At 35.8% G+C, this 19,088-nt stretch overlaps 1 protein-coding gene across 1 annotated transcript in view; it reads left to right on the top strand.

Annotated features, from left to right (window-relative positions):
* Positions 1–19,088, top strand: part of LRCH2 (leucine rich repeats and calponin homology domain containing 2) — a 35,275-nt gene that overhangs the window by 11,985 nt on the left and 4,202 nt on the right. The window contains exons 2-19 of the mRNA XM_062503170.1: positions 613–757; positions 2,838–2,964; positions 3,782–3,887; positions 4,010–4,146; positions 4,371–4,504; positions 4,633–4,720; positions 5,015–5,126; positions 5,437–5,534; positions 5,643–5,710; positions 5,953–6,057; positions 7,712–7,789; positions 11,423–11,491; positions 12,796–12,844; positions 14,036–14,152; positions 16,105–16,149; positions 16,548–16,598; positions 17,653–17,710; positions 18,374–18,518. Coding sequence (XP_062359154.1) covers positions 613–757; positions 2,838–2,964; positions 3,782–3,887; positions 4,010–4,146; positions 4,371–4,504; positions 4,633–4,720; positions 5,015–5,126; positions 5,437–5,534; positions 5,643–5,710; positions 5,953–6,057; positions 7,712–7,789; positions 11,423–11,491; positions 12,796–12,844; positions 14,036–14,152; positions 16,105–16,149; positions 16,548–16,598; positions 17,653–17,710; positions 18,374–18,518 — 1,732 coding nt within the window. The remainder of the gene's footprint in view (positions 1–612; positions 758–2,837; positions 2,965–3,781; positions 3,888–4,009; positions 4,147–4,370; positions 4,505–4,632; positions 4,721–5,014; positions 5,127–5,436; positions 5,535–5,642; positions 5,711–5,952; positions 6,058–7,711; positions 7,790–11,422; positions 11,492–12,795; positions 12,845–14,035; positions 14,153–16,104; positions 16,150–16,547; positions 16,599–17,652; positions 17,711–18,373; positions 18,519–19,088) is intronic.

Below are 19,088 nucleotides of genomic sequence, written 5' to 3'. Positions count from 1 at the left end.
TAGGCCGGGCTAAATTGCATCTTGACTTTTATAGATAAATACCTGCAGCACTGGTTTTTGCAACTTTATCCTCTTTTCAGTTAAGTTACAAATGTGTAGCTGGGGAAGGTCAGTTCCTGTGTTAGGGTGTTTTGGGAACTTGGCTTTAGCACTGCAGATACATTGTACAGTGACATTGGATTCTAATGTAGCTGTCCAACAGGAGAAATAACATTGGGTTTGTACCTTGATTTACTGTTGTGCCTAGAGTTGGAGGGGAAGAAACCCAAGAATTGCACAGAACAAAGACATGATAGATGAGGGACAATCATAATTGACATTCAGTGTCATTGTAACCATAACTATGTAGTAGGAAATGTATTTTTGAATTCCTCTCACTCTTCTACTTTTTGTTGTAATTGCATATTGAACAATAATCTTTTAGTATTTTAAGACTTTTTTGTGTATTAATTATATGCAGTAGCATCTGGTAAAACTGAATTATTTTGCACTTCTTGCAACACCTAAATTTTTAGGAACATGACAAGAATAACAGTGGGTACTTTTATCGTCCTTCACTGGAGGGAAAGTCTTGACTGAAAAATTACTTTTTTTTTTTCTGTTTGCTTCTAGATCTTTCAAAGAACAGATTTACTGAAATTCCTCCTGATGTCTGGCTGTTTGCACCACTGGAAACTTTAAATTTGTATCACAACTGCATCAAATCCATTCCAGAATCTATTAAAAACCTACAAATGCTTACCTACCTTAACATTAGGTGAGTAATGGTGATTGGTTTTGGTCTTTATATAACATATCTCCTTAGAGAGTTGGCGTCTTGATTCATCAGGTCATTGTGTTTGCAGAATTTTCTTTGTTTCTGATGTTATGTAGACAGATAGTGTTCAGAAACTACAGCTAGAAAAATTTGCTGCTATCAAGAGGCTAAATTACTCTGGCCAGAAAGTCGTGCTCGTTTTGCTCATATTTACATCACTGCTGTAGTGCTCTTTTTAAACTTGCAAAACATATGGTTGGATTTTCTCACTAGAGCAGAAGATGGATATGAGCTGTGGAAGGAGAGGGAATCTAGAAAACTCTCCTGACCCTGTTTTTCACAATACTCCTTGTTTCTGATACTGGCTGCATCAAATCCAAAACAGTTTTCTCAGCTGAGATCTATTTAAATCCCCAAAACCTAGTGTGTCTCAAAATCAGCAAGTATCAGTTCTTATAGTACTAATTCATAAGTATTGTGCTCTGTCATATTTTAAAGAGGATTAATGAGATACAAAACTGCTGTATTTTCTGAAAGAAATGTGGCCTTTCTTCAGCAGCAGCCCATTGCTCTTTTGATGGTGTTTGAGGTGCTGAATACATGTCTTCACACAGAAATGCTGTGTAGTTCTAACTCTTCCTTCAAGAGTCGACTCTCCTGGTGATCCTTTGCCAAACTGGGCTTTGTCCTCATTTCTGTGCATCTGTCCAAGGGCTGATTTTGCAGTGCAGGAACATGTGGGCTGTAGCATTGGAGAACAGGCTAAAAGCCTGCCTTCCCAGCTCAGGTGCTTTGTTACAGGAGAAAACCACATACTCTCACATTCTAACTGGGGCTTCAGATGGTGGAAGAAACATATTGTGCATATCATAGTACAGCAGGCAGCTCCTTAAAACCCAAAACCTGAAAAACAGAGGAAATCTGTGTAAGAAACATGGATGACTGCTTCATTGTCATGTTTTTATAGTCAGTTCAAAATAAATTTACTTGAATATTATATTTTTGCTTCTCATGCCTTCAACCAAAAAAGCCTGACATATCTGCCTGAAATGCAGCATAAAATGACTTATTTTATTTATATAGGTATGCATTATCTGTATTATTCTTTTAGAATTTAACAGAATTAATACATTGCTTTTATCAAGGTACTGTTAGAAATTTATGTTCATTTTATGGTAACGTTGCAGTTCTATAAACTGTAATAATGGAGAAAACATTAAAACAATCCCAATATTTTTAGGTTATGAAAACAGTACTCTGAATACATATCAATTAAGCACTGAAACTTCTGGGTTTTTTCTTAATGGAGTATGAACCCAGGTATCAGCACTTAAAAGTGATTTTTTTGGTCAAAAATAGAGCTAGCTCTACCTAAATCAACCACAATTACTGGTTTTTGGTTTTTTTACTTTTACACATGAAAAGAAGTGCTTTCATATCACATCTGAACAAGATTGTTTCCGAATGACTTTTTAAAATGTACCTTATCAGAAACTTTTTATGTGCTTCTGGCAGTGGAAGTCCATCAATGTGGGTGATTTTTTCAATACAGATTTAAATCCAGTAGTGGATAACAGTATATTCATGTCTGCAAAGCAGGTATACTTGCATACAGCTGGAAAATGCTATACACAGAAGAATTACATTTTAATTAAGGCTTATTTTCTAGCCTATTGCTCAGCAAAGTGATTAAATGTTTAGGGCTTTTTGTGATGGCTCAGGAGGGACACAACAATGTGGCATAAGAATCAATGGCCTTATGCAAAGTTGTGGTTTGGCAGACTGTCAGATCAGGTGGTGCTTCTGAAGGTTCTGGCAGCAGGGTAAAAGCAAGCAGCAAACATTATTTCTTTTGACAGATTTCTCTGTACATTTTGGTATTAGATTCTGTCCTGTGGAATGGGGATCTTAAATTCACGTACCTGAAATAGGCTGTACCTGTAAAGGAATTTGTAACAGACATTGTAGATGAAATTGCAATAAGTGGAAAAAGTCATCTGGGATGGGAGAAAAGTTGTACAATACTGATTAAAAAGATATTATCATCCAGCCTTACTTGTCCCTTTTTCTTGCTTTCAAGTCGAAATCTTTTGTCAACATTGCCAAAATACCTGTTTGATCTTCCACTGAAAGTTCTAGTTGTCAGTAATAACAAGCTGGTCTCCATTCCAGAAGAAATTGGAAAGTTGAGAGATCTAATGGAGTTGGTAAGTACAACTGTGAATCTTTGTAGTAAGTACATTTCTAAGCACTACATACTTATTATATATTCATTATATGTTCAGTATAATGAATTATTAATATTTTTCAAATATAGAAATACAAAATCTAAATTATTTTTCTGTGTTTTATTGATATTTTGTGTTTATTTTTTCAAGGTTGTCAAACCCACAACACATGCTTGTTGATGATTAAGGACGCAGTAAAGAGAGTTTCATTCCAGTACCTGTGATATACCTGTTTAGAGCATAAGAAGGCTAGAAAGACTCTGTGATTGTTCATTCTACATAATGAATATTATGGTCTACATAAATGAATATTAAATTAGTGTCAGAAATAGCTGTACTCTGTGTTCACTTGATGCAGCTTTGCCACCCTCTAGTGTTTGTATCCAAAAAGCTGGTGAGCCTGCTATTGCTGTCTGTATATTTTTTAGTTTCATGGGTTGCTTCATGGTTTATTAAAGAAAAAGAATTTTTAGAAGAGGAGCAGCATGCCAGTCAATCATCAGTAATAGCACAAGAAGTTTTTGACAGATGTGGGAGATACACCAGGAAATCCTGATTCCTAGGCTGCAGTATTCATTGATTTAACTTCTTAAATTGAATTTCTGGGATTACTAAATACTTTACAAACCAGCAAGATATGTTATGGTATGTCTTCTCCATGGAAAATCCAAGATAGTCGGATTTCTTTTCTTGGATGTCTTTTAATAGTATGTTTTATAACAGCTTTGATCACAGTATTCCTCTGTGTAATTTCATTTAAGATGTTGATTTGATTTATTAATTATATCTTTCTTAGGATATTAGCTGTAATGAACTTCAAGTTCTTCCCCAGCAAATAGGAAAATTGCAGTCACTTAGAGAATTGAACATAAGAAGAAATAATCTCCATATGTTGCCAGATGGTGAGCTACTCATCTTCTTTCCATTGATGTAGGCAAATTAGGTAAAGTGTTAAGAAGATAACTGATTCTTTTTTTTTGTTTGTTTGTTTGTTTGTTTGTTTGCTTTTTTTCCCTGAATACAGAATTAGGAGACCTTCCCTTGGTAAAGCTGGATTTCTCTTGTAACAAAATTACAGAAATTCCCATTTGTTACAGAAAGTTACGTCACTTACAAGTTATACTTTTGGATAACAATCCAATGCAGATACCACCAGCACAGGTTAGTATTAAAGCACACAGGTACAGACATTTTCATTAGGATCTTAGAGGAAGCTGTTCTAAATTGTACCAATCAAGTTTTCTTTTCTTTTCTGTATTTCTCATATTTCTTCTTTTGAGGTGTTATGGCTGTAAATGCAGTGCAGCAGGTATTTCTTGGGGTGTATTCTCAACAGACTCTGCTGTGTAATTATGACTTCTTTTTATTCCTGTGTTTCCCAACAGATCTGTTTGAAGGGCAAAGTACATATATTTAAATTCCTCAGTATTCAGGCGTGCCTCAGAATAGATAAAAAACCGGATTCTTTAGATCTTCCATCTTTAGGTAAACGAATCCCCTCCCAGCCACTCACAGACAGGTGAGTAGTGGGGTTTTTAAATACAGAGAACATATTTTGAAAAGCATTATTATTTTCTTATGGAAGGTGAAACTACTGTTCTTTTATTCTTGTGTGGGGTTTTTTTGTGTGTTGTTTTTTTAATGCAGCATGGAGGACTTTTATCCCAATAAAAACCATGGACCAGACTCTGGCATTGGAAGTGATAATGGGGATAAAAGGTTGTCCACTACAGAAGTGAGTATTTTTTCACCGTAGAATTTGTGATTTCTGATTTTTTTAAAGCTTTTTTCTTTGTATTTTTTATAATTTGAGAAATACCTCAGTAAGTTGCATTTAATATTCTTTCAGTATGTATGCAGTTGAGTTTAAACCCTTAGACTGCCATATCAGACACAAATTATTTACATATTTCTTTAAGTTTTCTGGTTAAGGTTGATTCTAATTAATATGATACGATGGGAATATAGGAAGTCATATAGAAGATCTATTTCCATGTCAGTTCTGTGCTAAATGTGAGTGTCTTTGCAGCCATCTGATGATGATACAATCAGCCTTCACTCCCAGGTATCAGAATCAGCAAGGGAACAGACATTAAGGAATGACAATCACGTAGTGGGAAGTAAACTTGATCCACAGAAAGGTAATATCAGTTGTGCATTTGTCATTTTAGGTAACAAAGATACTTTGCTTAGGTAATCTAATGTAAGAAAATGGCACAAAATTACAGGATCGTGTGTTGGTATTGCATTTTCATCAGTTCAGAAAACAATGTTATAATCATAAGCAGAAAAGGCTTGAGAGAAAGGGAAAAAAATATTTCTTGAGGAGACACAATTTCTGTGTTTTATCTTTATTTGACATTTTTCCTAAGTACTTACTTATCTCAGCACTAGCACTTGGTCAAGAGAACTGTTTTAATGTCTTTCCTGTTCTTCATAAATCCTCCCTAGACCAGGAGGCGTTTGACTACATTGATCCCAACACAGAGGAGGGAGCTCTTCCTGAGCAGGGAGATGCACAGATTGGCCCCCTGCTCTCCTATGTCAAGGTACCAGAGACTGACAAAAGAAAAACTGTTTAGTGACCTTGATTTTTTTTTTCTTTCCCCCCCACCCCTTAATTCAATTCTAAATTTTTTTTTTCTGTTTTTTTGAAGGAACGGGGGAAACATCCTGAGAAATCCCAGAAAATAGAACAAAATGAGGACTGGGGAGATGAAAAAAGGTAAATCTTCTTTGTCATTTTTAAGTAGGTTTTGCTAATAGTGGCAGGGTTGATAGTAAGGATTTTTTTAAGCTCCTTGCATATGGAGGAAAGAATTCTCATATTGAACAGAGTGTTCCTCTTGGACAGAGAATAAGCTTGCAGCTTAAATAAGCTTAAGTGCTTAGTTACTGCCATAATGAGCCATTTTCTGTGTCTTGCTTCCCTGAAGTCAGGCAGGTCACTAACGTTTAATTTTTCAGACTTCAGAAAGAGCAGCTGCTGGCTGAAGATGATGATGAACTCAAAGAAGTGACTGACCTGAGAAAAATAGCAGCTCAGTTGTTGCAGCAAGAACAAAAACACAGGTATAACAATGTTAGTTAAAATAACTTCAGTTACAATTAATTTATTATTTAGCCTCTCTTATACCCAAAAGCTTTTGACACCTTGAGAACAGTTTTGTCCAGCTGCTAAAGAGTGAAGTGACAGACTCTGTCAAGATACCTGTCCTGTGTTTCATGTCTGATTACACAAACTCCATTCAGTTTGTTTGTGACTGGTTATTTTTATTCCAGTACAAGCTAATTTGGGTGGTACTTCCTTCAGTCAATATCCTGTGGACTGAAAGGGAAATTTGTTTGAACATTATCCTGTCAAATGACAATATCTGTGTAAAAAAATAAATCATTTCAACCGTCTGCCTTTCTCTGCTTCATTGTGGGCATCTCAACAGAACAGTTCTTGAAAAGGAGCCATGGAACAAGCAGCAGATTAAAGGAATGTAATAGAACAAGTTATCAACTGTGTCAAATGAGTAACAGGAAGGAATAGCTGGAGTCACATGGAAAAGGCCAAGCTGGCATAGGAAAAGTTTCTGTACTATTCCTTTACTAAGCAGGCAAATGCTGTAAGGTACTTGGAGAGTAAGCTCCTCTGAGAGCTGAAAGTTGTATTTAATAGTAGTTCATTAATTAAAATAGTTCATAACACTCATTCAGTATCCCACAGTAATGGATGTAAGTTCATACCAACTTAAATACTATTTTCTTTCAAATTTCTGTGTAATTATGAGACTCTGCTGCTTTGCTTTTAAGATGGTTGAAATACACATGAAGCCGTCAAAGAAACTGAGATCCCAATACTATGAATTGCAGGGTTTTAAAAATTCACCAGCATTTCATATTAGTTAAATATAGTAATAGTGGTGTGCATGAGTGAAAGATAAAATAGGTTTTTCTTAGAAATCCAAGCCCTGCATTCAAGAATTGGTTGTTGTTCACAGGGAGGGGAAAAATAAGAATGAAATCTTAATGCTGTTGTATTCTCAGTACCTGCAAACAAGGCAAAGAATGCATAATTTTCTCCTATTAAGGAAGAGAGAATGAGGGTGTTTTTCTTATATTAGTTTTTTTATGATGGTTATTTATGTTGCATGAAGCTCTTGTTTCATTACATATTCCCCAGTTTTCTAATAATTTGAAATGCCAAGCCACTCCTCTTCTGAAGTACTGCAGCTTGAATTTTACCTGTCATATGTTGTTGTGTCTTAATGCAGTGGTCTTGCTAATTGTTTTGCTTTGTCTTGAATTATGCAGATGTGCAGTCTTAATAGTTCTTAAGTTTTACTTCTTAGTTTAGCATTTATATTTTAAAGTTTGCTTATGTATCTTTAGGTACATGAGCTCAAAGTCTCCTCTTATAGAAACTTTAGCCCTGATTTTGAACCCATGAGGTTTTTTGACCAGCAAGAAGAATATTATTTAGTATTTAGTGAAGATATTTCTATGCTTATTTGTGTAAAATATGGTCAGTCAGTGAACAGAATCCTCAGGGACGTTAAGCATCACAAAGTAATTCCTTACTAATCATGTTTCTGTTTGTTCAGTGTATGTTTTGTAATATTATGCAGTCTCCTTTCCTTTTGCTTGCTATGCTAATGACTTCCCTGTCCTCTCCCATCATCCTATCCTGCTTCCTCCTCCCGTCTTTGGCTTTGGTGTGCATGAAATGTGAATACAGACGAAGGCCACTAAGCTATAGAACTTCATTCAGTGAAAAGCTCTTCCAGAGGACCAGGGCGGCAGGACGTGCATCAAGGTATACAGAGTTAAAATGTGGACAAAAGAAATGCTCTTGGCCATTTCTTGAGCAAAAACAGAGTTAAAGGGATTGGCTGAGTTAGCCTAAGAGGTTTTGTTATCAAAAACAGTTTGCAATATATTCTTTGTGTTTTAGGATGAAATAATAATATTTAATTGGGCAATTCTTCAAAGAATACTTTGAGTCCAAACCTAAAAGCTTTTCTTTAAGTATACAACCTCAGATATAGTACCTCAGGAAAAATGGTGCTTTTAGTTTTTTGGGTTTTTGTTCATTTGGTGTTTTTGTGTTGTTTGTTTGATACTTTGCTTTTAAAGTGATCCTTTTCAGGTTAGTATGACCAGAGATAATTTGTTTTGCATTTGACCCGTAGTGGAAGTATTTTTAATATGCAAACCTCACCAGTAACATAAAATCGAAGTATAGTGTAGACTGTAGTCAAACATGTAGGTATTGAATGAAGTGATTTCAGACCTTGTTGCCTCATAAATTGAAAGTCTGTAACTTAGTCTGGATACTTCTTGTCTTTTTCAAGGCAGTAGGGTAGTTTAGATTAAATAATTTTCATTGCTTCCAAATGAGCCTGTTTGAATTTGCATCAAAATTAAGCTTCTTACCTGGCAGCAGTGATTTCCTAAAACTATCTAAATCCAGAAGAGCACAGCTTCAGTCACTAAGCAGAGCCAGATATGAAGTCAGTGAGCTGCTCTGGAAGGAGTTGAAAATAAATCATCTTGGTCTCACTGCACAGAATTTCTAGGATCATTTTACACTTTAGAGATTCAAGGTAGTACTTGCTTGTCTAAACTTGAAGATAGCGAACCTTAAAATAACATTGCCATTGTTCACTTCATTTTTGTCTGTTATTCATTGCTATGTTTGCACAAAATCTGAAAGTATAGGTGGCTGAGATTCCACCCCTTAAATCCTGAAACTTGAGAAAATATTTTCCAATATCGTTGTTGGTCTTGAGATTGCCTTTTTCTCTCCTCTGGTCAAGCACTTTGGAGTTGTAGTAGTTTGTATAAATTTTTTAAAATAGGTTTTTAGTAAGACCTGTACAGCCTGTTTTGTGCCTAATAAAGACTAATTAATGTTTGTTTTTTTAATATTGACACAATAATATATTAAAAAAGTTTGTGAAACACACATAAAAAAATAAAAAATTAAGCCAGCGCCAAACCCACAACATAATTAGTATGTTATCCAAAAAAATCTCAAATTAGCAAACCAAAATCACTACTTGAGTAGATTCTGTGCTTGCATAATATAGAGGTAGAATATATTGATATGTGGTGTTGATTAATGTAGATTTTAAAAGTTGTGTGCATTTTAGAACCCTTTCAGAGGATTAGTTTGTGTGCTGCCTCTGTAACCACAGAATTGGTGTGATTTGTAGGAATCATAAATGGAAAATTAATTGCAGTTCTAGCACAGGTGTCCCTATGCAAGTTCTTAGTTCAATCAGTTCTTAGTTCTTTGAATCAGTCACATCACCAGTGTTTGGCCCAATAACTGACCTGCACAATAAATGGTTTGGATTTAATGAGTGATAGGATAAATGGCAACATTTGCTGAATTTGTTGGTTCATCAACACCACCCTTGAGTGTAACTTCTGAACTTGAACTAGTTCTGCTTTCATGTTACATACACTGCTTTGTATTGTATTTCCTGGAAAGACAGTAATTAACATACCTGCACTGATTTCCCCTGACTCCCTTCCAGCTGAACAAATTATTTTGCCAATTGTCTGCAATTTAGTAAATTTAGATTAATTTTCTTCCCTATTTTCTTTAGTTAAAAGCTTTCAAGTTCATTATTCCACAGGAAGATGAGGTTTCTGTAACTGGGCTTGCAGCATGTGAGATACTGAACTTGCTGTTAATTCCCCATCAACATTCTTTAGTTTTTAAACAGGAGTTTTCAAAAGTGGCTGGTTTTGTTTTAGAAAGTATAAGAGTATACTTTGTCTAAATAATTGTAGTTCATGGTGAACTCAGTCATTAATTATATGCACGTTGCACAGAAATGATGAAAAGTGTATGTATATATATGTGTGAATTAGCTTGAATAGTTTTCCCTTGTGTTTCATACAAGAAGTATGAAAAGAATAGCCTGTATTATATACAACGATTGCATTTACACTACAGTGTCAGTTTTGGTGTAAGTGTTGCATCAAGCTGAATCTAACTTTTTTTTACTTGTAATTGTTGCTTGATACAAAATCTCACTGAATTTCTCTTTGCTTTCAGTTGAAGACTAAGCTAGTTTAAATAGGGGTTCTCTGTCAAACGTAGTGACTTTAAAATAGCATGTTTATATTCTGGATTGATAACCCATGCTCTGAATATTATTTTGGTTGCACTTTTTTCAGGCTGTAGTATAAATTAATTCTGGAATACCCCCTCAAAACTTAGTTTCTGGACACAAACTATAGGAAGCAGATGCTGCAGACTGAGTGTAGGAGACATTTACAGGCTTAACTTGCAGAGGCTTTAACTTCTATGGACATTTGCAGGTTTACAGGCTTAACTTCTCACAATCCCATTAAACTGAGGGTCACACAATGAGGGGTTTATACTGCAAATGAGATTACTGAGCTCAAAGTTACCACAGTAATCAGAGAAGTTTGATTGAAAAATCATCAATCATTTGAAGTTAATGACTGTGCTGCAGTACATAATGGTAAAGAAATATAAAAGGGGGCCTACTGTTTTACTTTCTTCCACTGAATAGTTGTGTTTTGATTCTTAGTCCATTCTAGTTCTCGGTATAATTCTGTCTAAATACATTTCTATCACACTTCTGCACATGAAGTCAGTGTTGAAGTGTAATATTGCTACCTTCAGGAGTTCAGAATTTTGTCACTTAAGTTCAAGGTGATGCTTTCTTGAAAACATGCAGTTTTAAGTGTTACTATAGTTTTGTTATTTTTAACACTTAAAACATCCATAATAGCTGGGATCATCGTGTGGTATGCATTTGCTCCAGATGAAAACATCTTGCTGAATCTCTGTAAGTTTAGGCTTTTTTGGTTGCTTACTCTTTAGAAAAATGGAATTTCCATTAAATTCTCCATTAATTTTTTTCATTTAATTCTTAGCCTGTATTTCTCAATTTTCCACCTCACCTTTTTGCCTACGTTTCCTTTGCACTTGTGGTGTTTCTTTCTCAGTCACCTTTTCATCTGCCCCTCCTGACTGACTTTTTGTGCTCGTTCTGTCTCTGTATTTTCTGGTCTGCTTTAGGTTGACTGTCTTTCATCTTCTAATTTTAGTGAACAGTGGGGCCTTTTGTGTTGAGGGCAAATGACTTTACGAAGGTGTGAGACCAGTTGAAATTGTATCTCTTTAGACAGAAAAATAGGAGGAGACTTCATTTTGGTTTGAATTATCACCGAGTTTTGATCCTTAAAATACAGAACTTGAAATACTTCAGGAACTGGAAATGATAGTCTTAATTGAAATGGAAGCAGGAATAGGCTTGGATTTCATGTGTGTACACACACATTTTAGTATTATGGAAGATGTCACTTAACAAGACTTTTTTTTTTTTATTTACAGGAAATGTGATGCAGTAAAAAGTAACATTCTAAGAAAATTGTTTTAAATACTTTTTTTTTTTCCTAGGCTTCTTAATCATTCAGTTTCAGTAAACACAAGGAACAGGCCAAAGCAACCAATGGAATCTGAAAAATGGTATTGATATACTTAAATGTATCACAGCTTTCAATCTTTTATTAGTTTCATTTTTGTTCGTTTGTGACTGCCATCTTCTGTCATAATGTTTTTGGCTCATGGTGAAATTCAAGCTACAAGAGTAATCTATTCCCAAGCTTCTTTCTTTCAGATTAAAAAAAAAATCATCTGTTCTGAGCATTTAGGAAAGTTTGTCAGAAACAAATTTGTAGGTCTGATTATGGCAGCAATTCATCTGTATTTCAGACTTCCAGTGTGGAAGGTTGTACCTCCTCCCATAGGAGATGGTGCTGTGCAGATGTCTTATCCTGTGTTACACAAGGTGGCACTGAAGCTGTGCTTAGACATCTAATTTTTCCTCCTTGGTGGTCCTTTTGTGCTCTTAAGAGCTGTTGGGAAAGCGTTGCTGGGAGTTCAGCCTACAACACCTTCATTGTTTGTGGAGGGTGTGTTACTGAGGAATCCACTGCCTGCAGGAGCTGTACTTCGGCTTTTTTTTTTTTTAAATTTAAAAACAAAAAGAAGCACAACACCCACACACAAAACAAAGCAAAAAAAACCCGAAAAAGAGCAGAAATTATCAAAAATACACAAAGCCTTGTCTTTAGGGAATTGGGAAATGTCCAGACCCCAGTTTGGGGAGAGAAAAGCTGTAACTCTGATGGTGCTGGAGTGGGGCCAGAACAGCTCTCTGCATTTCATCTACACCTCAGGGGAGCATCTTGACCCAGGACAGCTCCTTCAGTGTGACACATCCTATTTTGGCTGTCTCCCCTGTTAGTGGTACCTGTGGTTTTGCAGAGCTGGCTGCACATGTGTCCTGTGGCTGTGTGACTCATGCTGCAGCTGCTGCTTGGAAAATTCCAGGCCTTGCTTGCTTACCACAGGTCCTTCTCTATGAGTTGCTGCCACCTATTCAAGTGTGCACCTCTGTTAGGCTTCTTTATAATAGGAAGAATTAAATTTGCCTTTTCCTTTTTTGTTAATGAAACAGGCAGTTCTGAGACTTAAAACCAAAACAAAATAAAAAATTCAAAAGAAACTTTATCTGAATAAAGTACTGTGGTGTGGAAGGTCCATTGTCAGGTTATGTTAAAGGAAGGTGAAATATGATTTCAGATTTTAGTTAAGTGGTCATACTTTTAAGCCACATTGTGACATCTTATACAGATGGCCAAAAAATACTGTAGTGCTGTGGAAAAGCCACTTTTTAAGGGTTCACTTTTTTGACATTTTCAAGTAATTTGCTTTAAAGTACGCAAAAAAGTAGTGTGCTCCATAATGTCTTTTATCTTACTTTTTAGTGTCTCAACAAATGAAGTGAATTCCCCAGTGTCCCCATACAGCTGGCAGGTAAATATTTAAATGTAAATGTGGTGGCTTTATATTTGAGTGATTTTATTGTTGTTGTCGTCCTTGATTTTGTCTCTCTGGCAGGAAATCTTTATGCATTTGTATGGCTGCTTGTACACATAGTTCTTGAAGGTGTGTTAATTGTGGTGGGAAATGTAAACCCTTTGGAGATCTTGTGTCTCCATTTGACTTGTTTGTAATGAAGGCCTTTTGTTTTAAAAGCAAATGGTACCAGCTTTAAGGTCGTGAAGCTAATGAGGCATAAATTTTACTTTCTTGGTTTTAGTATATATTTTCATATAAAGGTGTTTATATGGAATAATAATATATTATTATATAACAATATATTATTATGTATTATATCATATATAATTTCTATTATATACATCATAATCTACCATAGTGTTCAGTTTGGTTTTTAGCTGGAACTTCTAGATGGGCTGAAGTATGTAGGCCTTTCATTTTCCATGCCTCAATGAAAAGCTTGCATGGTATGACAAAATTGCAGTAAAACTGTAGAGCACCTTATTACTTTAGTCTGTTAGTTATCTACAATTGCTTTAAATGCCCTCATGTTCTTGTAAGAAGAAACAGAAATGTTGTGGTGCCCTTAGGAAACAGTCCATTCAGGTTATCTTGGAGTTTCCATAAAGTAGACAGTCATCTATATTTTTTGTTGTTATTTAAGAATCAGTCCACTTTAGCTGTCTCCTCAGTGTGTATTGCACACTACATTGTACTTTGAGTTTTCTCTTCCAGCTTGTTGGGGTGTATAATCTTTTAGACAGGAACAGCCAAGAAATACTCAAACTGTCTTGTTGTAGCCATCATTTCTCAGTGTGATGAGTGAGAAATTAGATGTGCTAGTAGCTAACCACACTTGAAACTGGAGTATTTCTGGCAGCCTTTGGTGGTTTCTTAACCTATCTTAAAAATTAGTCTCAATGCTGAAAAGTGTTATTTTCTGAATAATTATTTCATAGATGCTTTGTCTTCTGTGAAATCTATTTTAAAATTTGAAAAAAAAAATCAGTGGTTTCTATCAGAATCACCATTAAGACTGTTAAACTTTCAGGTCATAAAGCTAGATTGAGGCTGGCAAACAACTAACAATTGTAGTTGATAATAATTCATGCTAATGCACAAGAAGTATGTTTATATTTTACATAAAAGTATTTCTGACTGTTACAGCCACTGGAAAACCAGAAGGATTCAGTGGATGAGCAGCATTGGCCAGAAACACAGCCAGTAATCTGGCAGAATGAAGAAAGAAGGAGAAGTAAACAAATTAGAAAAGAGTATTTCAAGGTAATGGGGGGAGCAAGGGTGGGTGACACTTTTTTTCTAATAAGAGTAGAAGAAACTGTAAAAGTAAACGTAAATCCCCCCAAGGTTGTGATGCTTTTAAATTTACATGTAACATAGAAATTTTTATTTTACTTTATTAATATATGTATGTATGTATTTAGGATAATTTGAGAGTATAGGATAATTGAGACGAAAAAAAGTTGATCAAGATTTTGTTTATTCTTTAAATAAAATAAAGTAATTCACTGTTGTTTTCTGGCAAAAAACAAAAGCTATTCTTGTCGTTGGTCCTTCCCCATCTGTTTGGAGGAATTTTTATTTAGCTATTTATGTACTTATTTTTCGTGCAAAGAAAATACGCACTGCCTTTTATTTTGCAGGATGGTTCTAGGAATGATTTATGCCTTTTGGGTCTCATGGCATTAGTTTTCATTTCAGAAAGAAAATTTTCCCTGCCCTCCCTTGCTGCTGTAGTGTGCACCCTCAGTCAGCAGGTGCCAGTGTCTGCTTTCTGCAGAAGAGAGGGGAAGTTCTAGGAGCATTGAGTAATATTTGTTTTGGGCTATGTAGAGAGAGAGAGTTCTGAGCAGTGCTAGGTTGAATTAAAATTAAATTTGTAACTTCTGAAATTAGTTTCTTGGGTCTTTGCCATCAAACATCTTTGTGAAATGCCGGGGGACTTCAAAGAAATTAAATTCTTGGGAGAGCAGGGCATGCCATGCAGTTCAGATACATTGCTGTGATTGCAGAAGCCTTTTTGTTTTTTTTTCCCAGAAGAGATTATGGAGTTGTATCCTATTTCCAGGATATTCATCCTGAAATTAGTTTTTTGCTGTAGCATTGGAGGAGAAAGAGAGAAACTTCTAAGTACAACAGAATTCAGTTGTTTGCCTGATTAAGGAGCTGTGCCAGCAATACAGCAGTGGTTCCTCATAAGGTACCAGTCAGTTGTGAGCCCTGTGATGGAAGCAGATGCCTGAAATCACACTACGTACAGCTCTAGATGGGTCTCCTGAGTGAATTAAACAGCCTGTACCAGTAACAAAACACACTGTTTCGTAGTTTCACTTGCAAAACCAAGGCAATAAGCCCCTGGAACAGAGCCTGTCTGCCTTGGCAAACTGGGGGAAAAAACAGGTATCAGTGTTGTTGTGAGAAGCCAGTGGTAACATAGTTGTTTCTTACTTAGCCTGCCTAAGTAAGGAGGAGTAGCCTGGCCACATTCACCCCACAAACTTAAACTTTTGTAGTGATGATCTTTTTAATTTGATCTGCATGGGGCTTTTCCTACTTTTTAGTATGCTTGATCAGTAGACAATGAAATACATTTATTTTTTAAATACCACTTTTTGAAATTTTTTCCTTCAATTCCTCCTTAATTTCCTCCCATGTAGCATAATCAGGGAAGTGGGACAATGGTGAAGGCAATACACAATAAATCAGACAGACCTGTGGGAAAAGCATTGTCTTAAATACATAAAAGGGTGTGATCAGACTTTGAAGTTTTAAAGGCAGCCTTAATATTCTTTAATTTGATTTTTTACGATGTCATGTCAGTCTCCTGAAGTGTAAGCAATCTTAGTCACATAAAATATATTACAAAAGTAGCTTTCACAGGTTGCATAATTTTTTCTAAGAAATAATGTTTCATGTTAGCAGTTAAGATCTTTTAACTTGGATCAGCTGTCACATGCAGAGTTCACATTTTAGAAGTGCTTAGTTTTAAAATGCACTTGTCTCTTCAACTAATGAAGGTCTTGTCTCACCTAGAAATGTCATGTTCTTTTCTGGTTTGTTTCTTTTTTGCTGCTTTGTTTTTTTGTGACATGGCTTTTTTTTCTCCACAGTTTTTTATTCATCAGTAATAAGTATCATCTGAGTGAAAGCAAGCTTTTTAGTTCAAATGAAAAACATGCTTTCATTTAAAAGTAATAATTGTGTGTGTTTTGCAGTATAAGTCTTCCAGAAAAAGTTCAAGTGGAAATGAAAATGATGAGGTGAGATGTAGTAATTGTGTGAAATATTAAAAAATAAGTTTATTCTCTTGTTATTTTTGAACAAATTAACTTTGCATTCCAAAGCCATAGCAGAAATAACTTCTATACTGCTTTATTTGAAAAAAATTATCATGATTGCCTGCTGGGAACCAGTAGGACATTTGCTTGCTTTGGTAATAGCAAAATTAATTCACCTATCAAGCAGGGGTGGTGTAAAACTAATATTTGTTGTAAACAGTGAGCAGTGGTTCCTTGCCTTACATATTTTAAAATTTAGCTGCTGCCAGTTTGTAACATACTTAACAAATGTTACATGTCTTGTGTACTTCATAATGTCATGTTTCTTGTGAAATCATCATTTTCATTTTTATAATTTCGTCTCTTTGATTTCTTTTTAGCAAGACAGTGATAATACTAATGTGTCCCCACAGTCTCCTGTGTCGTCTGAGGTACAAGTTTGTGGGTTTGTTTTTCATTCAACAAACATTTCTTTGTGTTCATTGCTGTCACCAGGTTTCCATGCAGGTACAAAGCTGTTAGTTTCCTTTGAAATTACAATTAGAAGTATTTAATTATCATAAAAATTCAAGAAGATATGGAAGCTAGAGACAGATATTGCAGCGTGTTTTACCTTTGCAACTCTGATCTCCCTGAGAGTTCTTTTGGCTGGTGTGAGGAGAGGTGCATTGCTTTGTCTCTGTCTTTTCTGATGAAAATACTAAAAATCAGATTTGCCACATTTGCCATCCTAAGGAAGACCGTTCTTCATGCACACAGTCACTGAGAGGATTTGAAGTTTATGGTTTAGTACTTTATACATTATGAAGAACCTGAAGGTTCTCAAGGAGCTCAGACTTTTCAAGGAGTTCCCTCCTTCTCAGTCCCAGGTGTCACCTTTGTGGTGCAGCCTTCCAGCTTCATTCAGGGGTGGCTGTGCATGGAGTTCACTGTGAGAGCACTGCACTGCTTAGCTCAAAATAGAGGAAATATTATTAACACTTCCACCTCATGTCAGTAAGGAGCCTGAGAGGGCAGAACTAAAATATCTCCCAGAACACCCTGAAATGAAACAAGGGTATCTCATGTACATACCAAGATATTGAGTGCGTTTCTCTTTTCAGATGATGAGACATGAGAAAAACCTGGTCTTCGTAGTTGGAAGTAGATATTTCTTAAGAAATGTTTTGATGCTAAACATTAGGAGAATATTTGCATCTGCTTACAGTTGGCTTTAACTCTGTTCACAGAATGACTTGCAGTAGTTTGAATATTTTGCAATAGATTTGAGATAAACTGGCGCTGCTTTTCTTTCTCATTATGACAGTTTTATCTGTATGTGGTAAGGTTATGTTTATTCAATTTATTTATGTTGTCCCCTTCAAAAGACTTACAGTTAAGCAGAAGGACTCTCCTTAGGGAAGAATAATTTAAACAGTATCTTGATGGGAACAAAAGGTATTTCTTTAATGAGCAGAAGAAAACTGACTTCATCTCTTTTAACAGGATTATGAAAGGACAGATAGTAACATTCATGGTCCATTTGGTCTCAAACCAAGGTCAGGTAAGCTGCTGTTCTCTAGCAGTGTGTTTATCTCCCAGGCTGTGAGAGGCAGTAAGCATAGCAGATGTCACAGTACAGCAGTTCACTCAATTTGCTTATCACTGCATAGTGCTGGGAAAGGCACAGACAGCTGCTTTGGCAAACAAATAATTGGAAGCTCCTCAGCTTGAAGAGTGATATGTTTGGGGTTTTTTGGGGGTGGTTGTTTAAGTTTTTTTTCCCCCACTGCTTTATTTTCTGCATACTTAGTCACTGTCAAAGAACAAGGAAACAGTACACAGCTGTTCTTGAGGTTTGATGCTTAAAGGCTTTATAGTTGCTTAAAAATAAAACAAAATGCAAATTTGGGGCAAACTTTCAAAGCTAGATTGAGATTCGTGAGGAAGTGCAGATGGAGTTGTATGTTCCATACTGATACTTAAATATTGAAGTCTGTTCAGTCTCTGTATTTTGTAATTATCCATTTACACTTAAGTAATATGATCTCTGCATTTTATTTGAAGATGTTTCATAGGCAGCGTCTTTTCTAGGATGATGCTTAAATATATTTGTTCTTAAAAGTTCTGCAGGTTTTTTTCCTGTTTTAATCCTCAGTTACAGATCTTTTAGTTTCTGAATGTTTTTGATCTGAATTCTGTGACTGACTTCCCTCATGTTTGATAGCTTTCAGCCGTGCCTCACGCCAGGACTATGGTGCAGTGGATCCTGGGTTTACTATGAGGAGGAAAATGGAACATTTAAGGGAAGAAAGGGAGCAAATCAGACAGCTTCGCAGTGTAGGTACCATCATTCACTGTGTGGGTGCAGGGCATTTGGTTTGCTCTGTACCACAATTGAAACCTTCATTTTAAAGGCCTCCAGATTGCTGTAGTTGTCCAAGGGCATCCCTGTAGTGGTATTTCTTCCTAAGGAATTTCATCTAACAGGCTACACTGGTACTTGTGTGGGTCCAAACATTTTGGTTTGGGTCAAATCAAAATACCAGCTGGGAATTAGCTGGGGGTGTTTTCTTTCTAAAAAACAAAGTTAAATTAATTTTTTTCCTGAGGTTTAAAATTTTCTTAGGGAGACAGTAAATCTGATTGTTTGCTAGTGTTTGACCTGAGATCTGAAGAAAAATTATTATTGTTTTCTAAATGGCCAAGTGCTTTTTGAGTGTAGAAAGCTTCTACAAATTTCATAGTCCTGAATGGGATCTACATTTCAGATTTCCAGTAGTTTTTTTTTGTGTGTGTAGATCTGTTTTCAAGGAATTTAGCTGTTAGAGTTAACTAAATCATAGCTGCTCTGCTTTTGAGGGCAATGCTGATTTGTGGTGACTTCTGTGAAGTATGTTTATTTTGTCTGATTCACTTCCTGAGCTGTAAAGTCTTGTTGT

Source organism: Cinclus cinclus, chromosome 15 (genome assembly GCF_963662255.1).
Source record: "Cinclus cinclus chromosome 15, bCinCin1.1, whole genome shotgun sequence".
Taxonomy (NCBI): domain Eukaryota; kingdom Metazoa; phylum Chordata; class Aves; order Passeriformes; family Cinclidae; genus Cinclus; species Cinclus cinclus.
The sequence above is the reverse complement of the archived record's forward strand: the minus strand, read 5'-3'. Positions and strand labels throughout refer to the sequence as shown.